General features: G+C 43.9%; 1 protein-coding gene across 31 annotated transcripts in view; it reads right to left on the bottom strand.

Moving 5' to 3' along the window:
* The window catches only part of LIMCH1 (LIM and calponin homology domains 1), a 333,809-nt gene that overhangs the window by 104,822 nt on the left and 211,830 nt on the right, over positions 1 to 17,157 (bottom strand). For all 31 annotated transcript variants that reach the window (XM_066385047.1, XM_066385031.1, XM_066385038.1 and 28 more), the window contains one exon: positions 705 to 811. In XM_066385047.1, the coding sequence (XP_066241144.1) occupies positions 705 to 811 (107 nt within the window). The remainder of the gene's footprint in view (positions 1 to 704; positions 812 to 17,157) is intronic.

Below are 17,157 nucleotides of genomic sequence, written 5' to 3'. Positions count from 1 at the left end.
ACCACAACAGGAAAGTTCTCTCTACCCTCTCTCACAAGAACTCTTTTTCTTATTATTCTGGTCATGATGTATTTCTTTACAGAGAATCACATTGCCTTTTCCTTTACTTTGACACTCTTTCCCAAAAATTCTTTGGTCCCAAACATAGCTTACTGAGTAGATACAGTCAACAATAGCCAAATGGCCAATGATCCATCTTTAAAGAACTTGATCATTGACACATATGAGAAAACAGTTACAAATGTAAATGAAGAAGAGAGTTCTCTGTAATCTATTGCTCTCCTTGCATAATAAACAGAGTTCAGATCTGTTTACCAAGTTTGCAGTCTTCCAAGAGCCTATTCAAATGCCCAAATAGAGCCAATAAAAGCTTTTTGTCTAACACACACAGATTCTGTGCATATTGCTTTCTTGCCTCCCACTCCTTTATGTTTCACCTACCATTTTTTTTCTTTTCTTTTAACATTCTAACTCTATAGGAGTGATCATTTGCATTTCAAAAAAAATCCTACTTGATCAGAATGGGAGCTGCACACAGAGGGAAGATCAATGTGTCTTGTTTTGAAAGCTTGATTTTCACCTTCACATTTTCATTTTATTAGGCGCGCTCAATTCTTTCCCTCTGAGATCGTAAAACATCATCACAAAACTGCGATTCAAACCATCAATGGGTTTCTCTTAAACGTAAATTGTGTGTTACTTACTTGACTGTTACTCTGTTGGATGTATCCTGTAGGTCACTAGGGTCAAAAAGTTGAGATTCTTTAAGGCCGAGCTCTTTACAACCTCTCAAGAATAAGATGATATTGTCCTGGGAGGAAGAAAAAAAAAGCAGAAATCAAAGTCTGAATTATCTCATATTATCTTTATGAACGAGCCCTTTCTCTTTAATTGTCCAAATTACTGGAGGGATGCCAGTTATTAAGGCACTGAGAGTCAGGTGCAAACCATGGCTTGTTGGATTAAAAAGATCATCCTTTGTTAGGCTATGCTGGAGTAACCAGACACTTCAAAATTCTAAACCCACAGCATTGCTGAATTCATTTTTTCCGTTTACCTTAATGTATTTTTGTAAAACAGTAAAGAAAATAACATTGAGAAGCAGAACTTAGCATCTTCGGGGGGAATCTATGCTCCAAAACCAGATATTTCCTATTGTAAAGTTTTGTCCATGTCTTATTGCTTAGGAATCTGGTTACAATTTTTATTTAAAAATAATTGGGTTTACTCCCTGGGTGTTATTGTCAACAAGTTTTAAAAATCTTCTAAAATACATTCTTTATCATTTTTTTTTTTTATCTTTCTTGAAGCTGGAAACGGGGAGAGACAGTCAGACAGACTCCCGCATGTGCCCGACCGGGATTCACCCGGCACGCCCACCAGGGGCGATGCTCTGCCCACCAGGAGGTGTCGCTCTGCGGCGACCAGAGCCACTCTAGCACCTGGGGCAGAGGCCAAGGAGCCATCCCCAGCGCCCGGGCCATCTTTGCTCCTATGGAGCCTTGGCTGCGGGAGGGGAAGAGAGAGACAGAGAGGAAGGAGGGGGTGGGGGTGGAGAAGCAAATGCGCGCTTCTCCTGTGTGCCCTGGCCGGGAATCAAACCCGGGTCCCCCGCACGCCAGGCCGACGCTCTACCGCTGAGCCAACCGGCCAGGACCCATTCTTTATCATTTTGATTTCACTGATAATACCTTTTCGTGGACAATAAACTGAATTAAATGGAAACAAACCCAGACTTAATTGGGAAGGGAAAAAAGAGGGGCAAGGAAAGCTTTGGAAAATAATGCAAAAGACTCTCCTTAAAGTGGACATATTCTCTAGCAGGCACAGAGATACTTTGAACCGGCACAGCAGCAGGCACCAGTGACAGCTGAAGGGGGACCTGGTCTTTGTTAGTAGGGAGTCATTAGAAATAAACAAATGGCTCTGGAAGGGGTTGCAGCCATGGGCCATCCTTTTGGAACTCCAGGTTCTAGCAGCAGGTTCAACAGTTACAAGTCCTGGTCCTCTTCCTAAAAGGCTCTGACAAGCTAGCTGGCCCCATCAGTTAGTAAAAATTACAGGACAGGAATGATATAGGTTGGTTCCAGAAGCCAGATCAGTACGAATCCATCTGAATACTTCCAGACGCTACAAAAATCTGAAATGGTGGTGGTGGTTACTGAATCATGTATTCACCCAAGTCCAATTCAAGAAAGCAATCAGAAAGCAGAGTTTACCTAATTATCCAGTACGTAGGCAGGATTCTAAGAGGACCCCCAAGAATACCACCACCTAGTGTACACACTGTATAATCCCCTCCCCTTGAGTGCCAGTAGAACCGTGAATGTGACATAGTATCACCGTGTGATTATGTTACCGACCAGTTGGCTTTGAGTTAATCAAAAGAAAGATTATCTGATTGGGTCTGACATAATCAGGGGAGCTTTTAAAAGAAGGTAGAGCCAGAGCTCCTGGTGGCCATGAGTTCTAAAGCTGTAAGGAGCCGCATTCTGTCAACATCACATGAGCCTGGAAGAGGCTTCAATGAACCTCAAATAAGATCTCAGTCCCTGCTGATACCATGATTTCAGCCCTGTGAGATCCTGAGCAAAGAATCCAGTCATGCCATGTTCATATTTCTGACTTTGGAAACTAAGATAATAAATGGTGTCGATTTAAATGGGTGCTAAGTTTATCATAATTTTTTTATGCAGCAATAAAAAATATTAATACACCTAGGCTCAAAACAAGAGCAATAGCGATAAATTGCTAACATTTAACATTTACTTAGCCCTCTTTATATGCTAAGCATTCTTCCAAGAACTCTACATCTTTTAACTCATTTAACCCCTGCATAACCACGGGAGGTAGGTACTACTTTCATCCTGCTTTACAGACAAGCGGTCTGAGGCACAGAACAATTAAGCACCTTGTCCAAGGTCACACAGCCAGCAAAGGATGGAGATGCAAACAACAGGGTATCTAGGAGGAACTCAAGCACCACATCTGAGGTTGGCGCCAAAGGAAGGTGATGCTATGGAGTCAGGGGCGGATTGCAGAGAGCCCCTGCTGGCCATGGGAGGCAGGCTAACGTCACAGGGGCTGCAATCGGAAAAATGAATGCCCAGATCTGCAGCAGAAGATGGTTGGGGGTGGGCCTAAGGGAAGGCAGGCAGGGTGAAACATGGACTTCCGAGGAACAAGACAGGAAACAGTGAGGCTGTTACTACAATCTCATTTTCCCCCCACGGCCCTTCCCGAAATGTGTTCTTTCCAGTGTCCCTGGATTTTTTCAGCAGGCAAGATGTGCCATCATTCACAAGACCTGGTGTCATTCACAAGGCCTCTTGTGAACTGACAATGAGCTGGTCATCGTCTGAAGTTATCCATATCCTGGCCAGTCTCTCCTTCGATTACGTGGCACGTTTTAAAATGATCAGATTTCTCCTTGAAGTTTTCCTACGTTCCCTCCCATTTCCAGAGATTTACAGATGTGCAGGTAAATTTATTCTAGGGCATGCAACTGTATTTCTAGTTGGCCTGTGAGCTCTGAGGGCACCCCGCCCGGAGGAAAGCAAAGAACGTGCCCTGGTACTCTCTAGGAATCATTTGGAACCACAATAAGAGGCCCAGACCTGTAACTACGAGGTAGTCCGGTATGACGCACATGATGAGAGCACCTCGGGGGCTGCAGGAGGGCGAGGAGGCAGGCTTTCTCGCGCACGCCCAGATGTCCAGAGGCGCGTCTGCGCGCTGCGCTGCCTCCGCACACGGACTGCAAGCACAAAGGCGCTGTGTTACCATCCAGGCTGAACGATGTGAGCTGGGAGATTTAAATAACTGCAGGTCTCTTTCCAGCTCCTTGCTGCAATCTAATGATGCTGGAGGGGTGCCAGACCCCAGTCAGGAGAAAAGCCAGAAGGAGGAACCCTCCAGCCAAGAGCTAACAGGGGCAGCCACCGGAGCAGACAGGGAAGTCTGTGCCTTTAATTATATAAAATGCAACTTGCAAATTCCCATCTGCTGTGCTCTTCACGCCGAGATTTTTCCACATTTATAACTCCAAGCAAAACTCACATTAGTGTTTTAGCTCCTGAAGCTAAGCAGTACAACAGCATCTCACTTCCAAAGGAGAAGCGGAAGACACCGATTTACGGCAACGATCACCACCACATTCAGCTCTTAGTAATGAAGTATCACAGACCTATTAGGATTTCTGCAAGCCTTCAACAAAAGGTCTTGAGGACTCTTCAAAAAAAAAAAAAAAAAAAGTCAATGTTAAGAAAAAACAAAACTGAGATTAAAGAGACATGCTGACCAAACATGATTTATGACCTTTTGATTGGATCCTTGATCCAAAAAGGAAAGTTGAATAAGGCGACAAAAGTCCAATTTAAATATGGACTATGTGTTGGATGATATTATTGAATGAATGTTAATTTACTCAGACATGATGAGGAGATGGTGGTTATATGAGAAAATGCTTTTATTTTTAAGCAAATATATGAATTATTAAGGATGAGTCATCATAATATCTATAACATAATTTCAAATGGTTCGGGGGGCAAAAAATGTGTGTGCATGCATTTGAGAAAGAGAGATTGAGAATGTGTCAGCCTGGCAAAATATCAACAATTGGTGCCAGGGATTGACAAACGTTTTCTGGAAAGGGTCAGACAGTAAGTACGGCTTTGTGAGCTTATGGTGATTTCTGATCAAAATGACTGCGCTCCGTTGTGTAGACAGACAACACATAAGTAGATGGGACTGTCTGTATTCCTATGTGCTTTACCTACAGAAGTGGGCATGGGCTCGTCAGCTCCAGGGGCCACAGTCCGCAGGCCCTGTTATAGGTAAGTGCTTATGCATACCATGTCATTCTTCTGACTTTTCTGCATATTTAAAATTAATTTTTTAAATTTTTTTTGGAAAAAAAATGGTTTTTAAATTTGTAGAAATGTATTCTACTACATAGAGTTACGACTTCACTGGCAAAACCAATTTTATAAAATTCAAGGAAAATACTCGGTCACCTCAGAGACAAGGACTGCTAGGTCACTAAGGCAGATGTGCAAGTACTACTGATGGGGAGTTCACATTTCTGGCTGAGTGGAAAGTACTGTAACATGAGTCTCCATCCAACGCAGACACGCAACAAAGTTCCCAACAGGGTCCGTTTTGTGCTAGACTGATAGTAATATCTGGCTTTATACTGCTGTTTATGTAACTACCATGCATTAGTTCCTTCTTGTTCTCAGCCCCATGGCTTCCCATTCCATTAATGGGAAACTCTCTGTATAGCAGTATCCTTAGCATAGAGTAGGAACTTACTAAATATTGAAAATAAAGAAAGTACAAAGGTTTCGGTACTCATAAGAATAAAAAACAAAATTCCTTATCCTTGTGGAGCTGACATTCTAGTAGATAAAATAATAAGTTTATTTTTTAAAAAGGATCTTCAAAATTAATTTTCATGATACATCAAATAGCTGTAATTGTTCAAGATACACATAAATAGAGGTGTGTGACTTCAAATTAGACAGAGTAAATGAGAGAACAACAAATATGCCGAGGAACACAGCATAACATCTCTGGAGTCAGAAAGACTCTAGTTAGAATCCCAGCCTCATCTATTTATTAGCTCTGTGATCTTGGGCATAGTCCCTAACCTTTCTGATCCTCAGACTTCTAATCTGAAGGGCGGGGGATCCCATCAACTGCAGAGGGACATCAGAATTACTGAAAATGTATATTAAGAACACAGCCTAGGGTCTGGTACCTTCTGGGACACTCATTATATAGAGGTTATAACATTCTTGTCAACTTTGGTCAAGAAGGAACCAGGGGAGGCGAGATGAACAGTTTATCCACTCATGAAAAACAGACACAGTGTATATTTATAGCCCTGGCCAGTTACATGGGAGATTGTTGTTTAGTTACTGTTACTAACTGCCAACCTGGCTCCTTTCTACAAGCAGCTTCAAACTTAGGCGCAGGCTATGAACCAAAAGTCCATCTGTAACATAGCTGCTTGTAAGTCATCATTTGTAATTACCCCAGAGAAATAATCTTCACATAGTGGTTCCCAGTTTAGGCCAGAAAAGCCTACTTAATCCAAAATGTCCCTGGAGGGGAGTAATAATTACATTATAGAACCTAACCGCTGAGCAGAACAACATTTCACTGGGAAATTGTATTCAGAAATGCCAACCACACATCCCTCTTGGCTGTGGCTGTAGTTGGATGGAGGATTGGAGAGACCAGCGAAAAGGCTTCCTTGGCCCAAGACAGGACCATGGGAGGAAGGGGCAAGAGTGAGAGGTGAGTGGAGGGGCACAATTCATTCCAGCACCCCCCATCCGGAGACACATCCCTGCCTCATCCAAGCCTGTCTCCCTCTTGTCGTCGGCAGGCAAGCGAGGGCCTGCACGCTACCTTTCCTTTTCTCTCGCTGACCATTTCCACCTGGAAAGGGGGTTCTCTTTCCCCGATCCACTGCGGAGCAGCGAGCCGCTTTCTGGCTCTGAGGAAGGTACCACCCTTAGTGGTTCTCTAGGGAAACCAGACAGGTTGGTCAGAAGCCCCCTTCTCTGCCTCATCTCTTTAGTTTTATTACCTTTATGACCAGTAGGGGCAGGTCAACATGATGGTGGATGTGGAATTCACAGAAAAATAAAAGGTAATGCTCATTTGCGTTTCAAATGACTCCAGATTACTATACTATCAGGTATTGAAAATACAATCTATATAGTCTGACCAGGTGGTGGCACAGTGCATAGAGTGTCGGCCTGGGATGCTGAGGACCCAGATTTGAAACCACGAGGTCACTGGCTTGAGCACAGGCTTATCCAACTTGAGCGTGGGATCACAGACATGACCCCATGGTCGCTGGCTTGAGCCCAGAGTTTCGCAGGCTTGAATCCCAAAGTTGCTGGCTTGAGTCTAAGGTCACTGGCTTAAGCAAGGGGTCATTGGCTCAGCTGGAGCACCCCAGTCAAGGCACATATGAGAAAGCAATGAATGAACAACTAAGGTGCAGCAGTGAAGAATTGATGCTTCTCATCTCTCCCTCCCTGTCTGTCCCAAATGTTCCTCTCTCTGTCTCTATCTCTCTTGCTAAAAAATAAAATAAAATACAATCTATATAATTTCTATAAATGAAAAGACTAGGAAAAATATTAAAATGTAACGGGTTATAATGACATCGGATGAATTTATTCATTTAATACATTTTTCTATAATAAACATTTGCTTTAGAAACTTGAATAAGAATTAGGATCTCTCAGAAAGATTTGCAAGTATATCAGAGAAGACCAGCTCTTTTTAGAAAATCAATAACTAATCCTAATGTTACTTTTCTGCTTGAACCATAAGGTTTTTTTTTTAAAAAAAAAAAAACAACAACAACATGGTTTTTTAGGTTCTCTACATTTGAAGCAAACAAACTCCCTTTAACAGAAATGCAATTATGAAATTCAGAACTGAAGAAATATATTACCAAAATATCTCCAGAAACTCCCCCCACAATTAATAGAATTTGGGGATTTCCTGTGCCTGCCGTGTGCTCACGGTTGCACGCCCAGTCCGCGCGGGTTCCAGCAAAGCTTGGCTGACGCCCAGCAAGTCAGCACTTGCCAGACCTTCAGCGCATTTGTCTTCGCTGGGAGCCCTTAATGAGGATACCAGGCCTTCCACCGAGAGGCAGAGAGGCGAGGGCGGCCGGTCCTGGCTGGAGGAATTCCGGGGGGGGGGGGGGGGTTGCACCCAGAGGGTGGCAGCTGGGTGGCTGCTTGCAGAAGAAGAATTTTTATGGATGGGAACGGAACAGAAGCATAGCCGTTGCAGAGAGGGGACGGAAGGCTGGGGAGGTGAAGAAAACCACGAGAGGCTGGCTTGCGGAGGGTTGTGAGGGCCCTGCCGAGGATTTGGGCCGTTCTCTAGGCAGCGGAGAATCAGAACCAGTTGATGAGGATGAAAAGAGTCCCGGAATCTGACTGTTATTTTAGGGGAATGTGTCAGGTGTTTGAAAGAGACCCAAAAAGGCAGAGAGGATCTGTTCAAGAGATGATTACAAGAGCCCAGGGAGAGCCGTGGAAAGCCTGAATTTCCCCCGGAGCAGCAAAGCAGAGAGAAGGGAGAGGGAGTGTGGGTCCCTCTTGTCTTGGCAGTGGAGTGGGTTTGGGAGTCGAGGACGAGGGGAAGGAGGGGGTTTGGGGTGATGCTGAGGGTTTTTTAGCCATTGAGACCTATTTAAAGGAATGGAGGAAGTAGAGATTTTTTGAGAAATGGAGATAATAAGTTTGAAACAATCCATATTTAAAGAGCCATAGCTTATTGGGTGCCTATATTGGGGTCTGGAGCTCGGAAATTAGGCCCCAACGGAATATAAAAGTTCCAACTTCACCAGGACGTGCACACAGCAGATCTAGGGGAGAGCACGATGTTGCCAGGAGAGTTCGAACAGAACGGGAGAGACTAACCCAGGAGAACACTGACATTTAAGGACGGTTAGTGGAGGGGGAGCCCCTTGTGCCTGAAGCGAATGAGTGCAAGAGAAAAACCATGCAAGCCCGCCAGGCAAGCCAGGGGAGAGCCCCGTGGAGGGAGCACCACGTGGGCAGTGCCAGATGCCACAGCATCACATCTGGGGCCCCAGTTCTTCCGCTGGCTGGCTGAACAACCGTGGACAAGTTGCCTACCTGGCTTCTGCCTCAGTTTTCTCTTCTAAGAGCCCAAGTCCTTACAATGCCTACGAGGCCCTATGAGATGTGCTGCCCACTGCCTCTCCAACCGCATCTCCGTGACTCCCTCTCTCCACGCAGCCACACACAGCTCCTCGTGACCCTCTCACAGCCAGGCAGGAACGTGACAGGGCCTGTGCACTGCTCTTTTTTTTTCTTTACATATATGTACTTAGAACAATCTCTCATATAATAAGAAAACAATCAATATGCATGGAATAAATAAATGAATGAGTTTAAAAATGGAAATATTTATAATACCATAGGGCTGTTGTAGAGTTCAGTATAAAAACTTACTTAACTGCTGGCTAGCTGGCTCGCAGTAGAGCATTGAATTGGCGTGTAAAAGTCCCGGGTTCAAGGCACACAGGAAAGGTGACCATCTGCTTCTTCCCTCTCCTCTCCTCTTCTCTCTCCTCTCCTCTCCTCTCCTCTCCTCTCCTCTCCTCTCCTCTCCTCTCCTCTCCTCTCCTCCCCTCCCCTCCCCTCCCCTCCCCTCCTCTCCCCTCCCCTCCCCTCCTGCAGCCATGTCTCAACTGATTGGAGCTGCATTGGCCCTGGGTGCTGAGGATAGCTCTATGGAGCCTCTGCCTCAGGCACTAAAAACAGCTCGGTTGCCAGCAGCCCCAGATGGGCAGAGCATTGGCCCTAGATGGGGGTTGCCAGGTGGATCCCAGTCAGGGTGCATGCAGGAATCTGTCTCTTTATCTCCCCTACTTTTATTTAAAACATACAGAGACACAAACACACACACACATATGTAAAGTGTTTAGAGTAGAACAGTGTTCTCCACTGTGATGCTTGAGTCTATTAGGATGAAAACTGTTAAGTCATCAATAAATGGGCTTTCTGATTAGAAAGATATTACTGGCTTTTGGAAGAATTTTAGTGGAATGACAGGGTAAATACCAGATTGCAGGAAACTAAGAAGTCAGTGTAGAATAAAGATGATGGAGAAAACACATAGAGACACTCTGGAGGATTTAGCAGAAAAGAAAGTCGAGACAAGGAATAGCAGGTCCAAGGAGGGTTGGCTGATTGTCCCTTTCAGGAAAGCTGTGGGTGAGGCCCTGCATGTCAAAGGGCTCCCTTGCATTTGAAGTTTGAGCCATCAGTTCCTCACATAATAACCTTCTGTCCTACTCATTATTTCTGTCACAATCCACAAAGGGTTCTGGCACCAGGGTCACCACTTAATGTAGTCAGCATTCTAGGTGGCTTTAAATTCTCCATGGCCCACCTATTCAACCACCTGGCTTTGCAGTTCTTTGCCTTCCTCACTTCCAATGGTTTTCCTTACTCTGCTTCAGGACCGTAATCTTCACCCAGACCTGCCCTGGAGACCTTGAACTCTGACATCCTACTCGTTGGACTCAGCCCCTCTCCGTCCAGGGTTCCCAGTACTCCTCCTCCATGACACCTGCTCTTGTATTCCAGACTTGGCCCTTTTCCCTCAGACCATTCCCTCTCCCCTCGTTGCCTACTTTCCCCCCATGACCCAGAGCAGGTCAGTGTGACCGTTCAACTGCTCACTGCCTACACCTTCAATGTCCTCACCTCTCTGTCTTTCTATGAGGGAACAAGGACTAGGACAAGGAAATAGCACAGATGGGATGGTCAGCCTTGGAAATGAGCCTGGTGGCTTACTCAGCCAACCAGTTATGCTCATTCCTCATGTTTCTCCATGGAGGGGAACAGTGCTGGCCCCTGACTGTTCCCCCACAAGGTGGCTGTGGGACAAGGAAGGGGACATGCTCAGCTCAGCGATTTTGGTTTCCTCTCTGTGGAGACACCATCTGTAGGACACGTGTCCCGTCTTTGCCATGTGGTAAGGGGCCTCTCTCTGTGGGGGAGGCCTGTGGTTGACCAGCTGTGCTAGGAATGGGTGGATAAATTAGTTTAATATAGGAGTGAGGATTAGCAAACCCACTTGGCTGCAGCTTTAAACCCATGATGTCCTTTTTCTTTCATGAGACATAAAGCCGACATGTTGATCTCTATCTGAGTCGTGTGTTTATGTCTCAACTGAGAGAGAGGAAGAGAGGAGTATTCGTTACTGATCACCCTAAATCCCTGGTTTTCTGCCCCTGGTGCTACTGGAAATAATGGTGCTGCGGTGCGGTCTGGAGCTGCTACAGATTCATGAGCTGCCACCTCAGCGGGCCCCGGGGATCCACCGGGTCATCCTCCTGGGCGTCCCGGGCAGCCGCCTCCCAGTCCTCGCCCAGGTCCACACAAGCCCCGCCCGTCCGCGCTCTCTACCCCTCTGCCACGCTCTCACCTTCTCTCCATCAACAGACAGAGGCCACGAGCCCCCAAGACTGAACTCCTCTCACTTCATCCACCCCAAGTTCTCTGTCTAATTACTTAAAAAAAAAAAAAAGATTTTAAAGTCAGATATTTTAGGACCTTTGAAAACAATCTGTTAACATTTTTTTTCATGGGAGCAAAATGTGACTCTGTTAAAGATCAAACAGCCAGCAGTTATGCTATATTAACTTTGGTTTTAACTTTTTCAAATTTTTTCAAAGCTATTTCTCGCATAGTTACTGTAGGAAAGGCAATCTGCCATGTGCTTTGGACAGGGAGGGGTCATGGTAAGAGCCGGGACTCTTATTTGCAAGTGAGAGAAGCCCAGATGGAAAGAGGCCTGACTTGGATTATCGAGCTCAGTAGGTCCCAGCCATAGGGAGGGTAGGGACCCAACCGACCCTTTGGAACGGCTGGGACCGTGGCCTCATGTGTGTGGAACCTGCCATTGCCGCACCTCGTGTCTGCTCGCTCTGCGTTTGGCTTACTTGCTCTCCTTGCACACAGGTTCCTTGCACACGGATCCCCCCATCCCACAGTTCACACCCACAGGCTGGCTGTTCTCCGAGGACTAAGTCCAGAGGCGGACTTAAGGGCGGGCGCACTGGGCGTGCGCCCGGGGCCCCGACTTCTGAAGGGCACCGCAAACACCCCAACTTGACACTTTTTTCTAATGATGCCAAGTTTGGTTTCACATGTGCACTTTTAACATTAACAATACATAATATTTTTTATTTATCTACAGATATGGTTAACATGTATTTTTATTTTCCGTGTCTCTCTCTTTTTTTTTTTAAGGGGCCCAATATTTTCTTCTGCGCCCAGGACTTCAAACGACCTTAATCCGCCTCTGACTCGGTCTCATTTTACTAGCAGTTTGAAAAAAAATCCCAGGAAAATGCAAGATGCTTATTGGCCTGCCGAGGGTCTGGTTCCCTCCCACACTGAGTAACAGGATGGGGTAAGAGACCATGAATCACTTTAGTCAATGGTGCGGGAGGAGCAGGGGCGTGGACGAGTTTCCGGAAGAATAAGAATGCAGATCCCTAGGAAGGCGGCCCAGGGTGGACAAAACCAGCAACCCTGACCAGCTACCTTCACTGAAGTGGACCAGATGTGCATCTGCCAGATGTGCAATCTTAAAGTTTTTACCCAGGAGAATACAGGAATGGCTCCCACCGTTGTTAGCTTTCTAAACACAACTGGTCAGATTCAGTTTTTTTTTATTATTATTCATTTTAGAGAGGAGAGGGAGAGACAGAGAGGAGAGACAGAGAGAGAGAAGGGGGAGGAGCTGGAAGCATCAACTCCCATATGTGCCTTGACCAGGCAAGCCCAGGGTTTCGAACCGGCAACCTCAGCATTTCCAGGTCGACGCTTTATCCACTGCGCCACCACAGGTCAGGCTAGTTCTCCTTTAAAGACTTTCTTCTGAGTCGATGCACTAAGCTGCAGTGCTGCCTCAATTCCCTGAAGTTAACAGGCCTGGTGCCAAAGGACCAACCAATGAAGGAGACACAAGTGCCTTAATTAACTCTATTGGAAGAGCTTTCTCAAGCACAACCCTCGTCAGTAAGCAGTTGGAGTTCTTCTTCCCTCAGGACATTCAGGGAAACGGAGCGTCCAATCCTAAAGGCTCCAGCACCTTGGTTTTCATCTCTTTCTGGATTCCAGACTCGTGACCACACACACAGCAGCTGCTTCTCCTCTCAGAGACTTGACATTGAAGCCCAGTTGAGGGCCACTAGCACAATGCTGTCGCAGAAGAACTGGGATCTGAGCCTATCAGAAAACTGTCTAGATTCCAAAGCCTTTATTCTTCCAAAAAATTACTGAACCATTCCCCCAGTGACTCAGGCTAACCCCCAAACTCATCATAAGCTTTGTTATGCTATATTGCCAGATTGTTTTCAAGCATAATTCACTAATTGCATTTTGGGAATTGAATGAAGAATAACTTTCAGTCGTGTTAGAATAAAACTGCTTAAATCATCTATCATACCTCATTACACAATACATATTTGACATGTAAAGTATGATTTCAGCTTTGCTCACAGCAGTGATAGTCAAACTGTGTTCCGTGGACTGCTGTGGGTTTGCTATTGGTCCATGATGAAATAAATATAGAATTGAAAATGAGTACTTAGAAACTTTTATAACAATTTGCATTCTAACCACATTCAAATGTGTGATCAATGGATACATCTCATTGAATAGAGTATACAGTCTTGGATGTTGACCAAACTGCATATCATTTGAACTGTGTAGTTAATGGCAATGAGATCACATACCAGTCCAAATTGGATTAGAAATTAAACAGACGACAACAACAACAAAATGAAAACTCAAACCACAATGAGAATGGCAATTTAGATTGGGATGATAAAGTTCTGAAAATGGACAGCAGTGATGATTGCAACAACATTGTTACTATACTAATGCCACTGAATTGTAGATCTAAAGGTTAAAATGGTAAATTTTATGTTATATGTATTTTACCACAACAAGAAAAGTTGTTCTTTGTGACAATGATTTGGGAATCGTTGTCCTGGAGTATAAGTCCCTGGGCATCCCGGATAGAATGAAATTTGGAAAATGCTGCTGAAATATCCCCCACTTGGAGTTCATAATGCTTAGACTAACAATTCTGAGAAATTCCTTACTAAGAAACTCTTTTCATTTTAATTCAGCATTTTCTAAATTTATTGGACTTCAGGACACTTTTTGCATCACATACAATCTAATATCTCACAAAACTTCGTTTAAAAAAGGCTGAGTCAGATGAACAACTAAACTATGGTTTATCATTTCATGCCATACACAAATAAGTGAAAGAGTTGTCACACATAAGTTGTGGCCTATTATCTAACAAAGTCATCCTCTGGTGAGATCCTTGGATCAGTTCCTACGTTGGCAATGCCAACCCCCAAGGCAAGCGAGGCTATTAGGAATCAAACAGCCAGGGTTTGGTTCATCTCTGTAACTCTCAAGCTTCGCAGTAAGAATACATTTCACACTTGGCTTTACAGGGCTGCAAGTTAAGACAACGATTTACTAGTTAGGGTTGACCCCAGGAACAAAGCACTTCATAGTCTAGGTCAGACATGTGGATGACATTAGAAAAAGCAACAGGCTTTTAAAGGGCAAACGAGTGTGCAAAGCAGGAGCCATATCGATAGATCTAAATACCATTACCCTTATCATATTGAGAGGTCACAACCTCCCTACTGAGAGGGGGGAAAAGCCAGAAAGAAAGGAAATACCACAAAGGAGAAAACCCAGAGCAACCTTTGCCCTCACCAACATGTACCATGGCCTAGAGTAATTTCAGTATTTGAAATTTGGGGCTGGAGAAAGGTTTACTGAAAAGGTTCTGCTGATATTAAAACGTATGTGAAAAGGAAGAAGTGGTACGCAGAGGAGGAATTCAAAGCGCAAAAATAAAAGATGTCTGGTAAAAACATCACGGCTGCTTCTATCACTCTTTCAAGCTTATCAGGTTCTTACCCCAAGTTGGGGCTGCCTTTACTAGTTCTCATTTTTTTCTATGTAACTCAAAAAAGGTGTGGGGGAAAAGACTGCTTTCAAATAACTCTAGAAACCTCTCCTTCGTCATCACGCGTAAGTGAAAACCACATTTCATCTTCAAGGGACATTTTTTTAAAAAGTATATTCAAAATAATAAATTTTCCATGGATATTGGCTTCCTCTTTCCAAGTTAGTGTTTGGCATAATTTATATGATAAATCTAATGGGCAAGGTATCTCTCACAAATAACACCTAGCACATTCTTGGCATCTGAAAAGAGTTAACACGTTGCATATGCTGTTCACATTCACAAAACCAGGTATCTGAAAAAATAAGTCACCAGAGAAGGGGGTGAGCATAGGAATGGACAAGGCCACCAATGTGGCTGCAAAGGACCCTCTCCTGTGCACTCAGGGTTTTGAAGGTGTATCCATGGGGGTGGAACCAATGGATGAAAAGTACTGAGACCCTGGACGCATTTAATTCAAGTGACCTATCTCTAAGGATGCCTACCTTAACAGATGTGGAGAAAAAATTATGTTTGGACTCAGTTAAATCAAATTATTGTTTAATGGGTACAGAGTTTCAGTTTGGGATGACAAAATTCTGGAGCCGGATGGTGGGGATGTGGTTGCACAATATCTGAAGAGAACTACTTAATGCTACTGACTTGTATACTTAAATACGGTTAAAATGGTAAATGTTATGTTATGTGTATTTTACCACAATAGAAAATAAGTGCAGTAAGTCCCCAAGGTTGCACAGTGTGTCCATGACGAAGCTAGGAGGCATGGCAGTCTGACTCAAAGTCCATAGTCCTTCTTGACTCTCTCAAAAATAATGATAAAGATGACAGACAACAGTGCAACAGTGTGGTGATTGCGGGGGGGGGGGGGGGGGGTTGGAGGAGGGTATAGAGGAATAAATGGTGATGGATGAAAACCTGACTTGGGGCAGCGAACACACAATACGAAGAACAGAGATGTGTTGTAGAATTGGGCACCTAAAACCTGTATAATTTCATTAACCAGTGTCACCCCAATAAATTCAATTAAAAAAATCGATGATGGTGAAAATTGTAAATAGCCTCATCATCAGTATTTATTTGTGCCAGACTCTATTTTCAGAGGCTTACGTGTATTTACGTACTTACTCCTCACAATAACCCTATTAGGGAGGTACTTTTATTGTCCCCACTTTCCAGAGGAGAAAGTGAAGCACAGAGGGGCCATGCAGCTTCCTCAAGGGCACACAGCCAATAAACAGTCGAACTAGGAATCAAACTGGGCGGGTTGATCCCAGGGACCCCGTTCTTTACTGCCTCCTGGCTTTGCCTCCTGGTCTACAAGTTTATGTACACAGCATATAAAGGCATAAACCTCATTAGTTCAGCGTGACACGCTGACCAAACATCCTCATAGGTTATAAGTAATGTTTAGGTGAGTTAATGAATGTTAGTTCCTACTTAGCCTCTGAGAATATACTAAACACAGCTTAATATTTCCTCCCATAAAGTCTCCCATGCATCTTTGGGTCACGCTCCTCAGCGCTGCCTGAACCATGGTGGCAGACACCCATACTCAGTGCTCTTCAATGGGTAGAGTCCATAACTTAACTTGCCTATTATCCCATGAGTTCTCATGCAGGAATTCGTAATCCTGCGTGTGCCCCTACTGTAGGGTTATAGCTAGTACACAACCTGTCTTCAGTACGTTTCTCTTAACTCCCATGGAATAGTGCAAACAATACCGTTATATCGGTTCTTTTAAGGTTTGCTCTTAAAACGTCGGGTCCTGGAGTCCTTTTCAGAGGTGACTCTTTAATTGCCTTGTTAGCCTATCTGTAATAAGTAATTGGTATCTTCAGAGTTCCCACTGCTTCTGGGGTCAGTCTTGATCATTTATGTTTTGCTAAGAAATCATCTTTTCCTATTGGTTTTCAAGCCTCTTCTACAGGTTTATTTACACAAATCTCAAAATGATTTTAATATATTTTGTAGTTTCTGTTTTGCCAGCTTTCTTCTTTTTCTTTGTTTTATATTTTTTTTGCAATCTTGTGTTGTTGTTTTTTTTTTACTTAATTGGGCTTGCAGGGGATTATTTATTTTATTGGTCTTTCCAAAGAATGAGCCTTAGATTTATTTATCCATGCTCTTAATCCTTTTAATTTCAGCTTTTATCTTTATGAATTCCCTCTTACTAATTGTTCAGGTTTATTTTGTTCCTCTTTATTACTTAAATTGAGTAATAAGTTGCCCTATTTTTCTTTATTTTTAAATAAAGAATAAAACATTCCTTATGAGCACAACTTTTACTGTGCTTGGACGTTTTAATAAGGAAATGTTCTTTTTTCTATTTCTTTCCCAAAAATGTTAATTTCTTTTCAGGTTATCAATGGGTGTGTTGCATAATTGGGAAGTAGATAAGGTTTTCTTAAATTCCCTTCTTGCTATCTCTTTCTGTTCTCATTGCATCCTAGTTAGAGTGTGCCATGCTAAATGTCCTCCCTCCCTCTGAGCTTTTGAAGGTTTGTATGTGGTCAAGTACATGACGTGGGGGAAGGCGAATGGCATTAAATGTTCCATGAACATCTACCT

This window comes from Saccopteryx leptura, chromosome 5 (genome assembly GCF_036850995.1).
Source record: "Saccopteryx leptura isolate mSacLep1 chromosome 5, mSacLep1_pri_phased_curated, whole genome shotgun sequence".
NCBI lineage: Eukaryota > Metazoa > Chordata > Mammalia > Chiroptera > Emballonuridae > Saccopteryx > Saccopteryx leptura.
Note: the sequence above shows the minus strand (reverse complement) of the source record. Positions and strands in the feature narration are given on the sequence as shown.